This window comes from Orussus abietinus, unplaced genomic scaffold (assembly GCF_000612105.2).
Source record: "Orussus abietinus isolate OABI.00-Male unplaced genomic scaffold, Oabi_2.0 scaffold331, whole genome shotgun sequence".
Taxonomy (NCBI): Eukaryota; Metazoa; Arthropoda; class Insecta; order Hymenoptera; family Orussidae; genus Orussus; species Orussus abietinus.
In genome coordinates, this window is record NW_019394476.1 from 3,273 (window position 1) to 24,509 (window position 21,237).

Consider the following 21,237-nt stretch of genomic DNA (forward strand, 5'->3'; position numbering starts at 1 on the left):
CGACGTTCTGTTGACCTCGTGACATGTAACGCCACACGTCATAATTTGGACATGACGTCGGTAGCCCAATAATGATAAAAACAATAACGTCATTACGATTCTGTACTATCTGGATTGCCATCGTTCCTCCTGATCGCCGTACTCCACGCATTACATTATATACCGTTTAAAGTTACTTTATTCAAAGTTAAAGCTTTCAATGTTTTTTTTTCTCTCACTCTCACTCTCTCTTTCTCTCTCTCTCTCTCTCTCTCCCTCCCTCTCTCTCTCTCTCCCCCTCTCTCTCTCTCTTTCGCAATAATGTCATAACAACGAACCGCTTATCGCGCCGCGGTTTCCCTCTAACATGTACACTCGCATGCATTCGGAAGCACTCACACTTACCGTGACTCGCACTTTATTTCCTCTACTCGTCATGTACTCGTAAAGTACTCGTAATGTACCGAGTACCAAGTATCGTGAATCCTCAACTACGCTCCCACGCAATCTAAACGGAACACAATTAGCGATCGCTCGTTCGCATCCTCCGCGTCTTGTAGTTCTCTCATTATCTTTTTGATTTCTTGTACTCCACCAAAACATAGTTCCAGCGAGGATGACGTAAAGTATTGTACTATGGATTGGGTATATAATATTTGTACGTCGCGGATTGCAAGTTTGTATGCGCCGTCCCCAGAATCGGGGAACCCGGCGACGGTGAAGTTCGGGAGAATGAGGGCTTACATGGGATTAATTGTTTTATATGTATATTTTTGCAACAGTAACAAATTTGAAGGTAGCTTGCTTCGGTTGGAGAGGTGGAATGTAGATCTAGCTGCGAGATATTTCTTTGGGGCCGATAGGACTCTCTCGCAGAAACGTTCGTCCGCCATTTTGAATACGTTTCGAGTAGGTAATATTACTTTACGTTCTAGGAAGTTCGCGAGAAGAAGGTGGAAATATTTATTCGAAGAAGTCACGAGGATGGCGAGGAAACGTCTCTTCTAGCTTTTTACAGGTTTGCGTTTACATTTCTTGTATAACTACTAGAGTTCCTCGATAAAACGGCAATGGTTACTGAATACTTTATACCATTAAAACGTATTTAAAATATCTGCGCCCTGCGAGACTAATTTTTACTCTTATCTCAAGGGCGGCTCAAATTACATAGGAAATGTACAAGTTTCACAAAAGCTATTCTCGAACGCAGTGTATACAAAATCTAATACATATTTATAAACCAGCTATGTACAAATGGTATATACCCAATCCAGGTATTAAATTACATGCTCCTTATATATTACTCGTAGAATTTTGTCTTCCACCTGAGGAGGTAATCCTGCACCCGCGGTATATAACTCGACAATTGTCAAACACGAATTACCTGCTACATACTCGTAAATATTCGTGTACATTTGAGCGGTGACTCGCGCGCAATGTGCACGGGATTCTTTTTCGAAAGCCAAATTTTTGCGTCCTCGCTTTTGCAAAAATTACTCGGAGACGGTTTTGCCGATACCACGCGCACTTAACGACGTACCGCGAATCGGTCGGAAAAATGTGTCGTGGATAATTCCTCGATGAAGTAATCGTCCGGTTAGTATTCGAGAGCGACGTAGTCGATCGTTACAGGGAAACGTATAAAGAATTTCGCCATCGGAGGAAATGAAAATGAGCGGGTCTCTTTCACATTCATCTCAGTGCGAACCGTGATCAATGAACGTTAGATATTAAGGCAACTCTTGTTACGAATGTATAATGATTCTTCGTATAGGATACATATTTGTGGCATTCTCTCCCTCGCATTCGCAGTGATAAATTCTCCCGGTGAGTACGAATTAATCAAAATTGACGCGATAAGCGAGCGCTGCTGCGCAGCTCTGCATTGTAAGAAAAATGGCCTACCTCGGAAATCAACGCGCGACTCGATTGCGGACTACTTCGATCGACGTTAAATATCGAAACCCCTTCCAAGTTATATTACATCCAAAAAGTTTTACTTCCTTGCGGTTACGTAAAAGGATATTAGACCCTCCACCAAATGGGAGCGAATTTAAAGTCGACTTTGCGAATTCTTTACAGTGCATTTTAGGAAAACCGCGCGATTTCGTCGTTCGATCGAGAATCCCCAAAATTCGGTCGACACATAAGAATAAAAAATCGACTCTACATTCCAAACACAGAGGAACCGCTAGAAATTTCCTGGCTATACCTCGCATATTATCTCGGCAAATCGGACATAAATTCAGGAAATGTTCAACACTTATGGAAACGTCACAGAGTGGGATAACGCTCGGAAGAAAATAACGAACGAAAGAAATCGAGTATTGTCGGCCGAACGACAAATCGATCTAACTCGAACCCGGATAACCCGATCGACGTGTAATCGCAGATATCGGAATCAATGACTCGCGAGTGATCGGTACAATGATTAAGAGCTCGAGAAGTATCGCTACTTTCGCGAATTATTTGTAAAAGTATGAAATCCTACCGAGCCTCGGAGCCCCAGAGATCGGTGACGAGACATTATTATCGACAGGACACTAATTTTTATAATTACTGTAATACAACTTCGTTCATGTTATTTCTTTAAATCTTTCCATAACGCGCACGTGCTACGTTTATCTGAGAGAGTGTGTATACTTATGGGCGTGTATCGTTATATTTGGTTACGTACCCACGCAAAACTGTGAATATACATCCGTCTACGCGTGTCTCCGTGCATACGTAGGTACACACTCTGCCGTACGTGCGTACACACCGAGACAGATAGATAAGTAGAAAAATCCTTAATCGTAAATATTTACGTGTCATCTTTTTATTAAATGCAAGTAATGAAATCGGTACGTAAGTATTAGTCAGTAATTCGATCGATCGTTATCCAATCGGCAATGCGTTGCACGGATGCTCGTTTCCCGGTTCCGCGGAATTCCGAACGGCCGATGAAGAATCGAGAATCAGACCAAATTGACCGTTCAATTCGGAAGTTCAACGTTCAACACCGAATCGGGCGATCGAGTTCATCGTCAACCCGAGAGTTAGCGATCGGGTTCAACGTTTAATCCCGAAATCGGCGATAGAATTCAACGTTCATTTCCGAATCCGTCGATGAAGTTCAACGTTAAATCTCGAAACCGACTATCGAGTTCATCGTTCAACCCCAAAGCCAACGTCCGAGTTCATGGTTCCCCTAAAAGTCGATGTCCGAGTCGAACGTTGAACCGCGAAGTCAGAAAACCCGGAATGGCGTTCCGTCCCGGGGATCCGCGAAAACGCGTGCACGCAGGTATATTTCGAATCCCTGTCTCTCTTCGTCTTCGGTTAAATCTCGGACAGTCTCTCTTCCGAGAGCAAGAGGGACAAGGAGCACCTCCGAGGGTCCCGTTCATCGGGTCGGCCTGGAGACCCTACGAGTGGCGTCGCCCGAGAAGAGCTTCTCTCAAGGACCCTCCCCGAGGCGGCGAAAAGAGACGCAAAAAAGTCCACGGGAGCAGTTTCTCTCTCATTTTATTAATATAATTCAGTTATTCATAATAATCCGGCCGTCGGTCCCGAGTGCCAGAGTGGCGGAGGTCGCGGCCCCTCCTCTCCTCAGCGACCTCGTCGCTGGACCCGCGCAACGTCATCTCACTATACCTTAACGCGACGTAAAATTGCTTCACAATGGCAACAGTCGTAACAGGCGGCGCCGGGCCGTATAAGGGAGAAAATATATCCACATCCGGAAGGGGAAATCTCATCCTGCGAGACAAACCGGAAGGAAGGGCCGCGCGTCTCCTCCCTTATGAGGAGGTCTCCGGGGCGCGTCTTCGTGGCACTCGGGAGCGACCTTCGCCGCTGCACCGTAGCGAGGACGAATCGGTCTCCGTCGTATAAGAAAAGTTGCGACATGCTACGCCTGTTAATAGTACGGTATAGAAACGGCCCCGACACGGTTGACCCATCGGTATCCGGTCGCTGGCCAAGCGTCGAGTTTTGACGTTAGGGTCCACGTGGTCGGACCCTCGCCTCGCCTCGGCGTCGTTTTCGCCCGGCTTAACGTTAATTATAATTACGGTAATAAACGTAATAATGACCGTAGTGACGAAAGAAGGTCAACCTATAACGTTAGTAATGATATAACGGCAATGATAACAATAATCGGTATTAACGGTAGTAATATAGATAATTAATAATCATGATCGCGATTATCTAGGGAGAGTCTTTTGTTTTGTCGTTTGTTCCGATGGACGCGAGGACGAGGGTCCCCGCCCTTCCACGGGACCTCGCGTCCTTTAACTTTAGATTAGCTTTAGTGGTTTCTTTAACGTTAGTTCATCGTTAAGATCTTGGTCATCTGCTTGCGTAAGTCTAAGTTAAGATTAGTTTGAGTCCTCTCCTTCTCCTCGTCGGAGGCTGGCTCTCTTTCCCTCTCTCTCTCTCTTTCTCTCTCTCTCGCTCTCTTTCTCTCGCTCTCTGTCTCTCTCTCCCTCTCTCTCTCCCTCTCTCTCCCGCCCCCGTGAGCTAGCCGTCTCTCTCGCTCTCGCCAGATCTCCCTCGACTTTGTAACTCGACATCCCCGGGGACACTTCGGGGGCTGAAAAGTGCCGCATGTTCGCTGCGGCAGGGGACCAATCCGCGACAGGACAGTCTGCCAAGTTACTAAGATTTTCGGATTTATCACAGAAAAATATTTTAATAATATTTAACATTACCCCGCTCGCTATCGCCCCCTCGCGGCTCGCCTTATCACACATACGCACGTACACGCGCCCGCGCGCACACACACCCTTTCGCTCTCTCTCTCATCCCCCCTCTGCGTCCATTTTCTCGCTCTCATACCCCTCACTTTCTCCTTCGGCCTCCCTTCCACCTCCCATCAAGGAATACGAACGAGATATACCTTACACGCGGTACGTTACGCACTTTTCTTCGTTTTAAATTTACCTTTTTCTTTTTCATTATATAGCGACGTTACGCGACGTATGAAATACGATTGAGTTTGTAAAGCACTTAAGGGAAGAAACCACGCAATCCTGATGAAACGTGGCGAGATCGCGTGGGGTCCCCGAGGATGCGGGGGTTCCCAGGGAGAACCGATGGCCTACTCGAATAATCCGGGACGAATCGAAAAGTGGAGTCGATTAAACGTTTCGGGATGACCCGAGCGTCGCCGGGGACCCCCGGGGCGGCGAATCGCCGCCATCTTGGATTTCGCCCGTTTCCGACCACTACTGTTCTTATACGGTAATTATAATCCGCAGGTCACACGTATCTGCCTCACGCAAGCACGAAGTATTGAAAACTAACTTTTCTCCACTTAACGTATATACATCTACCTAGGCGTAGGTATGTATACGCGTATACGCGAGACTCCACATTGTTTCTCTGTCTACTCGTATCCCCTGAAACGCCCCGTACGATTGGCAGTATGTTACGTGGTAATGGATCTCGGGTTTGCGCGCGATAACGCGGCGCGTGTCGCACGCACTCCTGTGATAAGTCGCCCCGTCTGTACAGTTTCGTGGAATTCGCGGAATTTTCTATCGGAATTCGCGGAATGCGCGGCACGCGGCGCGTGTAACCGGCGTCGGTAGTCGGTGGTTTCGCGATCCTAGCCTTGTCGGGCCGACGGTAGTGGTAGTGAAGATTAGTAGCAGCAGCGGTTCGGTTATAGCGTACTGGTAGTAGTGGTAACGGCAATAGTAGTGATAGTAGTAACAGTAGCAGCAACGGTAGTTTAGCAGCGGTAGTAACGACAATAACTCGCGGTACTCGTTGCAGCGCGCGAAGCTCCTCTCCTGGGCGTCGTCCCGACCCCGCCAGACATCCTGGACGTGGCTCCCGCAAAAGACGCTGGATCATCCGCGGAGTCTCCGTTCGCTGCGCAGGGACTCGGACGACCTCGACGAAGTAGATCGGGCGAGGGCGAACGACTCCACGGCGATGTCCATTTGCACGGGATTTCTTCTTCGGGGTCCTTCGTCCTTCAGTCATGGATCCCTTCCCCGCGAGAGTCGTTCTTCCCCCGGCTCGCAGGACCATCCATGACCGTATCCAGGGTGTTCGGGGAGTCCTCCTCTCGGTGGCGTCCTCGGCTCGCCGGACTCCCAGGACGCGGGGCGCGGACCGCGGACGCGCGCCGGACAAGTGTCGCGACAGTCAATGGAAATAGTGGTAGAAAAAGTCGGATCCCCTCCCGCTCGCAGGACCCCTGAGCAAGAGAGCGGGGGCGCCGAGGGCCCCTCGGGAGGTCCTGGGGTCGGGGGCCCCCGGCGGCCGCCAAAGTCCCGGGTCGAGGCCGGCTCCTCGTGCGTTCGGTGACCCCTTCCGGTCGTCGCGATCGACGCGCCTCTTCGGACTGATCCCGGGGCCCGGGGGCCGGTGGGATCACGCGCAGACCGAGAGGCCCCTCGAGGCGTCCACTTCACCAGACCACCGTCCAGGGTCCCACTTTGGCTAGCACCAGTCGTCCTCGTCGCTGTCCGAGTGCCTGGACCTGGGCGCCCGCTGCTTGGGCTGCGCCGCCTGGGGCTGCGCCGGTTGGGGCTTCGCCGGCTGCGGCTTGTAGCCGTTCGGCACAGGACTGGGCAGCAGGCGGCCCCCCCTGCCTATCGCCACGGCTTGCTCGAAGCTGAGCACGTTCTGCGGCGCCCCGGGCGCCCCCGGTGCCCCCCCAACGTGCGGCCCGTGTGTCGGCGAGGCGTTCAGCTTCGGGAAGTTGATGTTGGTCGGCTTCAGCTGCAGCGTCGACGGCTTGTTGGGCGTGGGGGGTAGCCTGCGCCCGTGTCCCCTCCTCGTCACCAGGACCGGGTAGCTGTGCTGGTGCGGGTGGTGCGGGTGGTGCGGATGCGCCGACTGCCGGCCCCCCACTGGACTCGGACTCCGCGAGCGCTGCTCCAGGCTCGTCGTTCCGTAGTGGTGCCGCCCCTGATGGTCCATCCTGTGCACCGGACTCGGCGACCTCGCCGGACTCGTCGACGTGCTCCACGGCCCTAACGAAGGATCTGCCGTAATTCGAGCGTACGAGCACGCATTAGTAGCCGGTCCGACTCCTGCCGCGACTTTTGGGGCTTCCTCTAGCGGGATGGGAGGGGGCTCTCGAGGATTAGGACCCTGTGGTCGCTCGTTTGGGGACACTTCCTGCTCTCTTCGGTCCTCGCCGCCGACCGGCCTCCTCGGGTATGTACGCGAGGGTCTACGGGGACTCTACCCTGGTCAGTCTCCGGAGTGAAATGCGGACGGTGGAGGGAAAGGAACCAAGAATTCACCCGAGGTAGCACCCCGATCTCGATGTTATATGGTATTTTTTGCTGATTTTTAGGTTTATCTTCGTATCTTCGATGTTAAAAGATGTCCGTACTCTTTATACGGCTGAAAGTATTTATTCATTGTCTAATTTGTAATTTTCTCATTATACGTTTTTCAGTGTAAAACTTCAGTTACGAAGTGTGTTAAAAATGTATGTACATTTTCATCGTATTTTGTCAGCTTAGTGCGAAACTTTTTCAATCTCCACCTCCGATTATCGTAAAAATTTGATGTTAACGTCTTTTTAGTATATAAGCCTCCAAAATGAGTTAAACTCGATTACTCTTAATCGATCGTATTGCCGTAACATTTTGACATCGTTTGTCCGACATGATGACGTGATTTTATTATCATTTTGACGTGGGGTCCAAAGTCAATACGTAATCGATGATCATTTATTGACGCGATATCGACGTCGGTGTGCTACCTGGGTTGTCGATATTCAAAGGGGATGATCTCGATAGGCGATGGTTGATTTGGAGGAGAAGAAGGGAGACTCGTCCTTCTTTCTGAAGGAAAAGTCGGTCTCTAGGTACTACCATGACACTCTAAGGCCGTTCTAATGAAAAATGAGTGTTTACAGCCTTTTCGATATCGCGGCACGAGTTGGTCTTGTCTAACCCGTTTTTCATCATCGCATGACACGGTTGCATTGACTAGCGAGTCGATGACACTGTCCGATGTGTAATGACTGGAGTGTCCCGTGACTTCGAGTTGGTGTTCGTGTGGGGTCTTACACACTGACGTGCACACATTACCGACAATGAAAAACTAGCAGGGATTGCGAGCGCCGGTGGAAGCCAAAGTAAAAAACGCTAACGAGCGGTGCGATTCCGACTTTCAACCTGAATTGTGATTTTCTAGCCATCATCGAGCTTTTACGTGACTATGCCCAAGCAGGATAAGTCTATTGACTTGTATAATCAAGCCTCCATGCATGCGACTTATGCGGATGAGCTTCGACATGGAATCGAACCAAGAATTACTCGAGCGGTCTCAAATTTTGGGTCACGATGCAAACCTGGGGACCGACCCTGAAGAACTTGCCGAAGAAGCAACAATGATATCATTTATTAACACGTATTTTTTTCTCCCTACTGTCTCAGTTCCTCTGGAAAGATTTTCCAGGACGTCGCAAGTTCTTCACGCTCGTTTGAAATTATTCAAAAAAGAAAGGTCGACGTCAAACGAGGGCCACAACGTAGGAAAGAACATCGAACAAGTGTTATCGGTAATGTACAATGGTTTTGGGGATGAGCAAAATTTGTATACGGGTCGAACGATGTCTCTAAAAGTGCTGTTCCTTGTTACAGAGTCGTGTTGGTGTGGACGGTGGTGGTGGTGTCGGTGGAAAGCTAAACGAATCGTGAAACTGCACGGGAGACAAGAGATACAAACGGTTTTGTGAAAGAATTACCATCGTCGTAATAGTCGCAGTGGTCGTAATAGTCTGTGTAGCGCAAAACAGAACAAAACGAAGAAACATATTACATCGAGTCACACAGAGCCCTGCCTCTTGCGAAGAAACCATTTACAGCACATTCAAATCGGTTCTGCTCGAGGCCGCTGATCGTCCGACGAGGATAATATAATCGTTGATAATTTCTATCATCTTTTGGTGTATAACAAACATTTCTTTGTATATAGATTTATATGCCTATTTTTCCATGCGGCGACCCAGCGGCCTCGGGGTGACGGAATCGTGAACAATCGTTCGTCATGATCATCTCAGTGTTTCCTTCCAGTGTCGCGTTCAGAGTGACGCCAATTACCTCTTATCCTGTGTCGATGATTGTACTGCGATGCATGGGGATGATGGGTGTGCCTTTGGATCTCCACGACGTTGCTGACCGTGTCGCTGAAGCCTGGCCCCTCGTGATTGTAATGTCCGTGATGGTCGTATCTGTGTCTTCTAGGAGACGGTGATCTGTGCGTGACCGGAGAATGCCTTCTGGAACAAAAAACATTTCACGAGATAATTTAATGAAAATTGGTTGAAACCCAATTTTTAGAGAAGCTAAATTGATCCATGAAGAAAATTATCTCTCTTGTGTGAAAAGTTAAGCGAAGAAGGGAAAAGTGAAAATTAGAATGACAAGGAGGAAAGGGAGAAGAAGTGATTTGAAGATGAGAAATAAAGAATAACATGTAACACACCGAGCGAAAAATATCCACGCGTGGGAATTATCAGCGTTGCAAGTGAAATTATAATTTTACTCGAAGTAGAACCGATATTGCGAAAAAAAAAAGGTCACGTACAGAGTTGACTTCAGGTATTAACAATATTAATGGGAGTTATACCATTTTCTGGATAAGAAGTATTTAACTCGAACAACTTAGTACTTGACATAAACAATTACTAATGGGGAGTAAATATTGTTCTACTTAAAATTCTTCTTCCGTGCAAGAATGTTCCCTCTTTCAGTTTTTCGTATGTTGAGGTCAATCAAAATTTCATTTCAAGACGAATGTACACTGAAAATCTAACGATAAAAGGTAACAAAAGTTTTGGGAGACTGAGCTTAAAAAACGGAATATCGCCCTTTGTGCTTACTTCGTCCGATTGATTTTATGATTTATATACTTGATAACAGAAAGTAAGAATCTTTCTTTATCAATAATTCCTTTTTTTACAGAGAGGGATTTTTTCGCTCGGTGTAGAAATCTGAGTTTCATTTGACGATAGATAAAGTACGTATAAAATACCTCAAGCTGGGTGATCGCGAGTGATGTCTAGGTGGATGCGCGACCTGATGATGAGGATGCAGCCTCTCTGCGGGATGTGTGAGGCTCTCCGTACTTCCGGCCCTCGAATCGCTAACTACGACGTCTTGCAGCTCCATCTGAAGAAACGAGGACGTCAAGAGACCCGCCATCGGGGAAAAAACAAGGAACGACATGGGGGGACAATTCGGCAGACTGCTTGGCGGTTGCCGAATCGCTCTGACGGCGGAAGTGACTTCCTCGCGTCTGTCATGACCGACATTGACAAGACAAGAGCTGATCGTCTCGCGTCTTGCGACACCTTTTGCCTCCAACTTCGATTGGTTCGCACGCTCCGAATCGATTGCACCGAAACGAAGGTCTAGGACTATGCTCGAAAGCGGCAAAAGCGAAGTGGAAGAGCTTCCGATGATGTCGAAAAGATTCGAGGCGTGCGAGAGTCCACTCAGCGTGTAAAATCGTGTCGAGGAAGAGAGCTGAATCGAAAGGCAGTTAAGTGGCGCAAAGAGAGTCAATTAGCATGCAATTAGATTTGCTGCCATGCACATGCTTCCTCCTAAGTGTTCTGAGTGTGGACCGGTATCGGCGTGGTGTCTTTTCAAGAGTCGTAAAGTCATCATCACTACCTCTGAACATTCAATTGTATCCCGTACTTACCATCCGCGCACACTAAGAAACAGGGTACGAGACCTTGTTTCGAATTGTGCGGACAAGACTCTATCGTTTAGCGTCTTAGGGGCCGAAAGCAGCTAGGGAAGGGTGGGACGCCCTTAAACATCGACCGGGTATGTTGCGGTACAACATCGAATCGTGTGTTGATTACACTATCACTAGTTCCGGCTACAATTGTGAGGCTTGCCTGATCTAAATGTTCCTCGGATGTATTGAAGCAATTGCTCGGGTACTTGTACTCTGGCTCGTGGTCGATAATACCATGCCTGTAATTTCTTCGTCCGAAGGCTCATTTATTCAGAAAATGATGGATTTTAATCAAGATCACGTGAAAATCAGGTGGAAATCGCAAGCAGACGTCACACCACTTTTGCAATAAAATCCTTGCTCGAAATTACAATTCTAATTATCATTTATAATTTTTTGTTCGGCACAACTTCCGAGTACCCGAGACGACGAGCCAGCTTCAAAGTCGAGCCACGACATCGGAACCTTCTAAACTGATCTACTAGCTGCAGAGCTACACCCGAAGTTTCTGAGCGGGAAGAGAGGAAGGGATGTCTCTAGTCCTCCTAACCGGGAGTTCCTCTAATTCTATCAAGTCCAGAGTATACTTGCGCACACGGACCCCGAAGTAGTTCCCAAAGTAGTCTCTAAAAGTAACTACCGGCTCTACCTTCCGGCAAGGATATCTACAATTGCACCGCGAAGATGGCGACCACGTGGCGAGACGTACACGTGTCTTTCTAACATCTAAACACGCCTCGTGTACGGAGTGGAGGCTCTCCCGAGGTCGATCCACGTCTCTAATCGAGGTATCTTATTTAGAAAATTAAATCGGGGCCTGTTATCACAGGCCGCGATTGGACCGAGCCGACACCTTGAGGTAACGGATTGAGGAGCGAGGTGCGTAGGTGTTCTGGTGTTGGTAGTACGAGGGTGGTCGGTGATGGTGATGGTGATGGTGATGGTGGTATTGATGGTCGGTATCGTAGTATTGGTGGTGATGGTGGTGGTCCTGGGAGGGCTCTGCTAGCAATGGCTCTAGCTCAGGGGCGCGTTCCTCGCCGTTAACTACAATAACCCCTGACCCACCCCCTCCCTGGCTACTCTCTCCGCTGCTCCCTAGTTTATCGTACTGGTGGGACACCATCCAGTTCACCTTTTTGTTCCTGAAACAGAAATAGGATCACGTTACTTCAATTACATACTCTACATACTTTATTCACGACCTACTGACGTTAGACCGTTCCAACTACTAATGGGAATTTTATTTAAAATTTCATAATATCTAGGAAAATATTTCTAGTCCCTCCACCCCTGAACGGTGGATCCTTGGCGGATAGAACTCAATAGATTCCTACTGTCGAAGGTTCGATTTTCAATTCTACATAAAACCTCTGGTAGTTCTTGAACGAGTTTTAAGGTAACATAAAGAAGGATGCTTCCATACGATTTTACAAGGTCCTACTTCAGACCTTAAAATTCCTATTTCCATTTCCTCTACCTATAGTTCTAAAGTACGATTCAGTTCGCACGAAGTAGGACGTAAAAGGTGGAAAGTAGGACTTAAAGAGTGAAAAGGGACGAAAGAAGTAGTGCTAAATTTCCGAGCCGGTCCTCGCGTGAATGTATTTGGCTCGAAGTTCTGCCGCGTTTCGTGATACATGAATTGGTTTTGTGACGGATACGAATGCCTTCTCTTCTCGTTTATAGGAACGCATTCGTGTCCAGGATGGGTGACTCTAATTTCGCTCTTTTGAAACGCTCCTCGAAATGAGGTGAATACGTGGCGACCGATACCTGATGCTACGTTGGCGTCTTTGCTCAGCGGCTGCTAGGACTCCGAGAGCCCCTTCTTCTTCGTCTCTGGGCTCTCGGCGATGGTCACTTTTGACATCGGCGGTATGACCAGCCGGAGGCTCAAGGCTGTTCGCCCTGCTTCCGGTGGCGTGGTTATTTCCTGTGTGGTTCACCCCAGCCATGTCCAGGAGGCAGTTGAAGAAGGTCGCACGCTGCTCGAACGTGTGAAACCCGTGTCAGACTCGGCATGACTTTCTGAGACTCGCGATGCACTTGCGATGCAGTCGCGAGAAACCGACCCTCTATGTATACAGTCACATACAGGCTTTCGACGCGTCCAAAAAGGACCCTCCTTCCCGCTGTCCTGCGCCCCTCTGCCTCGCTATCGCCCCGGAAGTCTCGACCCCTTCCGAGGGACGATCCCTTCGACGAGGGAGAGGGTGGAAGGACAGGTGTGAGAGACGAAACATGTGAGACAAGAATATGTATGAATATTTATATATATGCGGAAATAGATTATATATATATATATATATGAATATATCAAAGGTTTAGAAAAATTCGAAAAACCATGCCAGAAAAAAGTGGTGGTGGTACACGGTGCACTGTGTCGGCAGAGATACAATAAAATGGCAAAAGTTAAGGATCGAAGGGCTCGAGGGTCAAATTATCGATTGACACTCGTCACCCGAAAACTCGACGTGTTTCGTTTTCCGAATCCTCGTCGGGCCGGCGATCAGCTGATTCTTGGTTGGAAATGAAGATTAGTTTTCTCTTTTTCATATTATCGGATACAAGTGGTTTTGATAAGCTTGCCAGAGAGGGCTCATGCTATTCTGGTCAGACAAGTGGAGGGTGGAGTACTTGACTTGTTTGTAAAGAGATGTTTTGGCTTTTAATTAATTGTTTAGGGCCGAATCAGCCGGTCGCTTCGACGGGCACTTTTATTCTACGAAGCCTGTATATGGTGTCAGATCGAGAGATTTTAGATATGGGCTTTATTTATTAAGACACGTGTTAAGGAGGCGTTATTTGTAGGCTCTTAAGAGTACAACACAGTATCCGAAGAATTGGCACGAGAACGATGCAGTCCTTAAGCATGCATGAAAGGGCCCGTTACCAACGACTCCAGATTCTTGTCGCGAGGTACGAATTTGTGAACGAATTTTCTTTTGTAATGTTGAAATTCATCGAATTGTTGGTAACGTCGAAAGACACTTACGGGAATGCCGACACATCGGAAGTGATGTCACATACTTAGGGGACAGTACGAAACAAATCGACGTGTACAAGTATAGGCTGTCCAGTTAAGGCGTGTACTTCTATATTTAAATATTTGAAAATTAGGACAAAATGTCCAGGGATTGAAATTTTTATTTTGGGGACCTCAGACAGTCTTTACTTGCAAACGCCTTTGCGACAAACATACAAGTAGAGGACACAAGCTTAAAACAGTCGACAAAGAGCGTTGCCAAGGGACAAGGAGCACACATGTGCACACAGAAATTGGCTGGTTAGTATGAGCTTGGGCAAGACATGCCAAGAGGTGATAAGGGTGCGGATCGACTTCAGTGGGTCGGTTTATATTTTTTTTCTCATTTATGGCAGGTTTTGAAAACGAGACAACGAGGGATGAACCATTTTCCGACCCCCGTTGGCCCGTTCTCCACTCCGATAACAGCCTCCGGTCTTATCAAAGAACTTTACCGCAGCGAAATGACTTATTACAAAAAAGCTTCGGCATAATATACAATTTAGAATATACTTTCTGCAATTAATTTCATAGAATTTGTTCACTATTTAAGAATGGAAACGCTTGGAACTCCACTGTCGAGCTTTTTTGTCAGGGTGAAAGAAAATTTCGCTGCAGTTTGTCGCATAACTTTGGTAACACCGAACAGCTGATGTTAGTTTCGAAGAAGGATTAGTTGTCAATTTTTATCGGTCAATTTTAGTGAGAGCATCAGCATAGAAGAGAATACTAGAGCGTTAAGACAGTCAGGTAGAGTAAGCGAGTAAATGTCTCGAGGAAAGAGTTAATTTCTCTCTATGTACTACCGTGTTAAAGTAGGCACGTAAGAAAAAATGGGTTAGAATTGAGCGCAGCTAGCAAGTCGAGCCGTGCACTGAGAGAAAAACGAAAACCTAAGGTATGTTCTCGATTTAGTACAGATAAACTTTCGCCGATCGAGAGTTCTCCTTTTCGCCAATATCTTTCTAACCCACCGAAACATGGAAGCGACTTTTGGAAATTTATTTGTACCAAATTGGATTTTCCTCGGTGTGCTCGAGAGGAACGTACGAGTTTTTCCTTTACACCAATTCTTTACTCCTTCGAACAATTTACTTCTCTTCGTTACACCTCGACCTGTTAAAAAGATCCATTCGAAATGTTCTATGCATATAGTAAAAGTTTACTCAAGATACAACATTCCGAAATTTATATAATGTTTCAGGACTTTAGTATACAAATGTACGAATTTCAGAGGGCATGTATACTAAATTCTGAAGTTTCTTATTCAAATTTTTGATCATGTACTTACACGTAATTGTATGCATTTTGAAAAACGCGCATTGTAGTACATTTATTAACATTTGTATTGATTTCTTTTCTGATTTTACTGTTCAAGATTTTGAATACTTCTCCACGAACTTTCGTACAGAAATGGCGGTCTTCGAAATGTAGTATATTTGTTTTTATTTCTAGTGCCAGTGCTTCTGGTTTCGGTGTACAAAATTTCTATTCTAAATTCTTTGAAATATCGAAATATTTTTAACAGTGGAGTAACGAAGAGCACTTTTTCGGAACAGATGCAAAAATAAATCTGCAGATACAGAAGACCAGCGGAAAACAAAATGGCCGCGTGGTACGTTCCTTGCGACTGTTGGCAAGAGTCTGCGTATAAACTAGTTGGACAAGAAGAGATGCCAGTGTCAAGACTCTTAGAAGACAGTGTCTAGAGCTTCGGTCTATGACCGACTATCGTTACACACTATGTGACCAAAAAACGGGCTAACGTGTATCTAGTTGGTAAAGGTTTCGAGGCAAAAGGCGAGCTAGCTCGGTCACTAGATCAACGAGCGTCTCGGGTCTCGAAAAGGATTCTCTAGAGCTTTACTTACACCGTCATTGCGTCTTGGGTACGAGACCTTACGTGCATTAAGCATCCCGCAACCCTCGTAATTATCGACGCGTTACAATTTTATATATCACTTTGGAGCTCCCGGCGTTGAAGAGAGAAATAGAAATGGCAGGATTAGTCAGCGGCACAAAAAATACGAAGTCGAGTAAACTTTGGCATTAAAAGAAAAAAAAAATCTGCGTACAATTGCGATAATCACTCCGTTACGGTTTTCTGTAACATTCATTGACAAATTTTCCTGGTTAATGAAATAATTACGATTCCAGCAATTTTCGAGACCGGTTTGGAGCACAGATTTCCGTTTCCGCCACTTTAACCCACGTCGAGGGTAAAATTATTGAATAATATCCCTCGCAATCGAAAAGATTGGAAAAATGAAAATTTAGAGCATTGAATGCCTCACTTTTAATTGTTAACAGTTGGTCGGTAGAGGTACTTGGAGTCACATGTTTGTTAAAAAAAAATATTTATTAAATCTGAACGGGGTATACTCGCGCGGATTATCGAAATCTCTAATGTCGAATTAAAAGCTGCCTACGTGAAGCTGTCTTTACAAATTTTCGGAAAGGCTTATTTCGTAACGTTAGAGAGATACAGTCTTGATATTAATACTTTCGAAATATTTTAAGAGGTACTTTAAAGGCGTTTTACATCTACAAGCACGTACGGGTAGCTTTGAGCTAAAGTACGTATGTTATGATTTCTTTTTTTAAGAGCCTAACTTTATTGTTTAACATGATATATAGAATTGAACACGACAACAGTTCCCTCTTTTGAGCACGTGCCTTCGTTGGGTCTCGTTTTTGAGGGTAAGGTCTATATAAAAACTATGTCTCTATTGAACTGACTATTGATTAAGATGCTCTAAAAGGTACTAATAGACTGGTGCCTAAGAAACTTAAAGGTAGGATTGTAACGTGTTACGTGTGGCAATGTGGAAGGCACGACTGTCGTCGTTTCGACGTTCGGACAAGTAATTAACATAAGTTATTTAATCAGGAACGACGACCGTCGTGTTGCTCTCGATCGGGTGAAGAATACAAATTAACACAAAGAGTAAACCAGGAAACCAAATTACTTGATTAACTTGGCAGAGAATTTCTGTCAAAACTAGTCAATAAATCAAGACAAACCGACCCATAGTTATTAATCCATTTTACAAACGTGTCTTCGAACAATGACAAACGGCACTAGGAGTGCAAATCGATCCCTGAATAAACAATTGTTATAGTACAAAGTCCCGTGAAAAATACCCTACCAAGTTAAGCAATGAACCAAAATTTCAATACAGATGTGGGGGAGATACATAAAACAACGGGTAAGGTAACAAAACGATAAAGTGAAAAATAGAGGCATCGTGTCGCTTCCTTCCTCGTTTTTTATTTTCGCGAATTATATCTTCAAATTGGTTTCGGCAAAAAAGTGAAGGCGACACGATGTCCCGATAAACGGCGAAGGAAATTAATCTCATACAAGACGTGATAGGTTTTGATAAGAGAGATGCCTCATCATATTTTTCTATTTTTCTATCGAAAACTACAAAATTTTCACGCGGGCTACAATTCCGTCGTATAAGAGATCTCTCTTATCAGCTGGGGTGACACAAGATAATTATAAATTATAGTATAAATTATGGTGGAGATAATTAATAGAAAACAACGGATAAGGTAACAAAACAATAAAGTGAAAAATAGAGGCATCGTGTCGCTTCCTTCCTCGTTTTTTATTTTCGCGAATTATATCTTCAATTTGAGTTCGGCAAACAAGTGATGGCGACACGATGTCCCGATATACGGCGAAGGAAATTAATCTCATACAAGACATGATAGGTTTTGATAAGAGAGATCCCTTATAATATTTTTCTATTTTTCTAATTTTCTATCGAAAACTACAAAATTTTCACGCGGCCTACAATTTCGTCGAACAAGAAATCTCTCTTATCAGTTGGGGTGACACAAGATAATTATAAATTATGGTATAAATGAGGGTGGAGATAATTAAGAGAAAAAGTAAGTACTACCGCCTGGGCCGCAGGACTTTGCCCGGCATTATCGTTATCGATACGATCGTTATCGTTCTGCAAAACAAAGAGAAAATACACAAAGATGATTGAGAGCTGCCTGAAGATCCTCTTGTCTGGGTTGTAACTATATCACTAGATAGTACAAGTATTAGAGTACAGTAGAAGTATTTTACCCTCTTGACTATCACCTAAGGTACACGCCTACTCTAATGAAATTCTAACTCGGTAGGACCGAACATGATAGGATAATATAGACAGAGAAAGACAGAGGGACCGATAGAGAGAGAAAGAGAAGGGGGGGGGGGGCAACTTCTGCGTTTCGTAACTTTTGCTAAAAGTTTCCGTTTAAACACTCAACATATAGCTTCCTTGGCTAAGGTGTCTATTGTCAACTCATCCATAACTCACGAATCCCTAAATATTCACTAGACGAATAGAAGTCCGGGGAGGCCGAGACGATCCATCGATCGATATTTATTGATTATCGAGGACGACAAGAAAAATCAATCACGAACGTCGTATCCTGATCATTAGATTAAAATATGCAGAGTAATGAGTTATTTGTGTCGATTAGAGCTAGATATCAAATACTATTAATTATGAATTAATTATTCGTTAATTTTCAGACATATTCTCGTCGTTCTGAGAACAAAAAAAAAGATCAAAGACGAAAAAGGCACTTGAGTTGTTATAAAATGTTTCACGGATAAGTTTCAAGACATTTTGTAGAGAATATTTTGTATATGAGTAGACTTTGAGGAGGAATGTCAGCGTTTTTTGTCCTTGATTCGCCGATGGATCGTCAAGTCTGAAAAGTCGACATTCGATTTCGGGGACAATCTATAAGCTTTCCGATTGCTCCGGGGATTCGCACGAATTCGGGAGGGGACACATCGAGTTACTTCACTACACATATCGAATCGGCTAATCGAATCAGCAGTGAGGTCTTTGTCTTTTTTCTTGCTGACCGGTCCAGTGATTTGTGATCTCATTTGCGGATGATCGTCACAGCTGTTTGGCTACCATTAATCCCGGTAGTGGAGTTCGATTTTAATTGAATGAAAAAATTTCATCGGATGATCCCTTTAGGATCTGATCATCGGCTAATGAGAGCATCAATTTGACCAGGTTGAATCCTCGAGTCCTTAAAAATAGTCGGGTACACACGAGTACTGTTAAATGTTCTCAGCACTACTCAGCACATTGGGAACTGAATGCAGATTTTGGGAGTCGAGAAGGGAAGGGCTCGTTTCTCCTCGAAAAGTCACTGAAAAAGAGGATGAAGAGCGAGTTCGAATTTCTTTTTTTTTTTTGTCGGGGTAGAAATGGATTATTGGATATCGATTTCATGTTTTCGACAATTCGAGGAGAAACTGACCTCAGGGTTACTAACTACTACTTGGACATGTCGGATAGGCTCAAACTTGGTCTTCGCGTCGACCGTCAATTCCTACCATGAAGAAGCGAACGACAAACATTCATTCGAACTGAACTCTCAGCTGAGAACTGAAATATTCGAAATTAACAACAACCTCCTCGCTTTCGGTCAGTTCGCTCTCCGTTGACGGTGCAGAGTCTCGATTCGTCGTGACTCTCGTTAAATAATTATTAATTCGTTAAATCATCTTTTAGGGGATCATGGGTTTAACAGCTGATCGAAGTCCAGGCAGGCTTGTAGAATCTTGTTAATTAAATGTAATGCACGTCGTGAATTAATAATAATTATAGATACATGTTACAGGTAGCCATCGGGACTCTGCACCGTGCCTTGCTCGTATGGTTATCGGTTATTACGAAACCATGGAGAGAACGGAGACCGAAAGAGACGAGGACACAAACGCAGGGACCTTGTCAAGGTATAACTCTCTTTGAAATTGTTATAAAAATATCATCACTGTCGAGAGCTCTGGGCTCGCCGAGGGGAAACTCACCTGTGGGCCGGTCGCTTCTATTTGTCCAAACCTCGTGGTCCTCCAACTTTCGAGGATCAGCAGACCAGCGTAAATCTTACCAACGGTCAGCTTATTCTTATTTAATTCTGAAACGACAGAGACCCTTCAGAACCATTCCTAAACCGTACCCATAAGGTCTCTCTAAGCTCAATAATTATTCGAAAAATGTTTCAATCCATTACCTTCGCTCCTAGGTATCAAAAGATCCAGCATCTTCTTGGCCTGGAGGGGCCAAATATTTCTGACCGTGTCTCTCAGCTCCTCATCGGCTTGGTCCATCTCTTTAGCTGTGATGGACGAGAAGAATGCATGAAAATATGCCTCGACTCAACATAAGTACACATATTCGTGCGATTTTTCCGTTAAAAAAAAAGAAAATACACGAACTTATGCGTCAACCTAGTATTCAGTAGTTAATCGCTAGTTAGGTCTAATCTCCAGTTTCCTAACCGGTTCTCATCTTTATGCTGAGGTTCTCCCGGATCAAGGCGAACAGCGTGGTGGTGAAGTTGACCTTCCCGTCGACGTCGACGGGCATGTTCATCCTGATGAGCTTCTTGTAGGCCAACCTGTTCGGACACTTGTTGCCAAACCCCAACGGCGGGTCCATGTTCTTCAGCATGTCGTACATCTCGGTGTAGTGGATCTTCCCGGTGGCGTTGGGGTCATACTCCGCCCAAATCCTGACAAATTCGTCCAGGTGATGCGCCCCCAGGATCGACGAGTCCCGGGTTAGGTAGTCGAAGTTGTCCATGATGACGGCCACGAAGAGATTCAGCATCAGGAACGAGCAGAAGAAGATGAACGAGACGAAGTACGCGTATGCGAGGTTCGACCCGCAACCTTCGGTTTCGACTTTCTGCACCTTCAGGTCGCAAGGCCGACCTTTTATGCAGGACAACATGATGTTCGGCCACGCTTCACCCGTGGCACACCTGTGGATTATTAATTCATTTATTAATACACTCCTCGGGTACCATTTTCCCCGCCTAGAGTATACGATAAGCCGTGACAGTCTTACGTTAAAAATGAATTTACGTTTTTACACAATTTTACCGAAGCTTGGGGCGAACGCATGCTAGATTGTCGGGCTTTTGGTGTCTTTTAACCGAAGCAAGAAGCAAAGTCAAAGGATACTCGTCTGGCGGGACTTTTAGCGTGGGTACTCACCGAAAAAGCAACATCAGACCTTGGATAAAGCTCTGGAAATTGTTGTGCTCGTTTATGGCACTCTCGGCCTCCAATGCGATGTTACCGAATACCTGGTCCAAGAAAATAACGAGCCACGAAGGCCAATCACGAATTAGAACGAGATGTCCTCGATTTGATCCCTGGTTGAGGCTGCTGGTCGAGTGATTCTCTTGTTTTCCAAGAGTTTGATACAATTTCTTATAATCAAGGGTAATTTAAAATAATAATAAATCTCATTTCGCAGGACATATGTTCCTGCTGGTCCAGATTGACATCCGAAGCTGAAGACTCAATTATCTGCGGGGCTCTACATGATTCTGCACTGAGAAAAATCATTCATTTAACCGAAGAAATATTTTGTTAATTTAAAGAGTAATTGTTTGACTAAAATAAACTCAAATGTGTTGTCATAATTCCGAAGGAATGTTGGATCCAATTTATTCCAGTTAATTTTGGACAA

General features: G+C 45.4%; 1 protein-coding gene across 1 annotated transcript in view; it reads right to left on the reverse strand.

The window, feature by feature from the left end:
* Positions 1–729: 729 nt before the first annotated feature.
* The window catches only part of LOC105703268 (voltage-dependent calcium channel type A subunit alpha-1), an 83,518-nt gene continuing 63,010 nt past the window's right edge, over positions 730–21,237 (reverse strand). Inside the window, exons 22-31 of the mRNA XM_023432489.1 lie at positions 20,757–20,848; positions 20,037–20,521; positions 19,769–19,873; positions 19,566–19,672; positions 17,632–17,688; positions 12,469–12,680; positions 11,546–11,837; positions 9,976–10,112; positions 9,042–9,220; positions 730–6,965 (exon numbers count right to left, since the gene is read on the reverse strand). Coding sequence (XP_023288257.1) covers positions 6,418–6,965; positions 9,042–9,220; positions 9,976–10,112; positions 11,546–11,837; positions 12,469–12,680; positions 17,632–17,688; positions 19,566–19,672; positions 19,769–19,873; positions 20,037–20,521; positions 20,757–20,848 — 2,214 coding nt within the window. The 3' untranslated portion in view covers positions 730–6,417. The remainder of the gene's footprint in view (positions 6,966–9,041; positions 9,221–9,975; positions 10,113–11,545; positions 11,838–12,468; positions 12,681–17,631; positions 17,689–19,565; positions 19,673–19,768; positions 19,874–20,036; positions 20,522–20,756; positions 20,849–21,237) is intronic.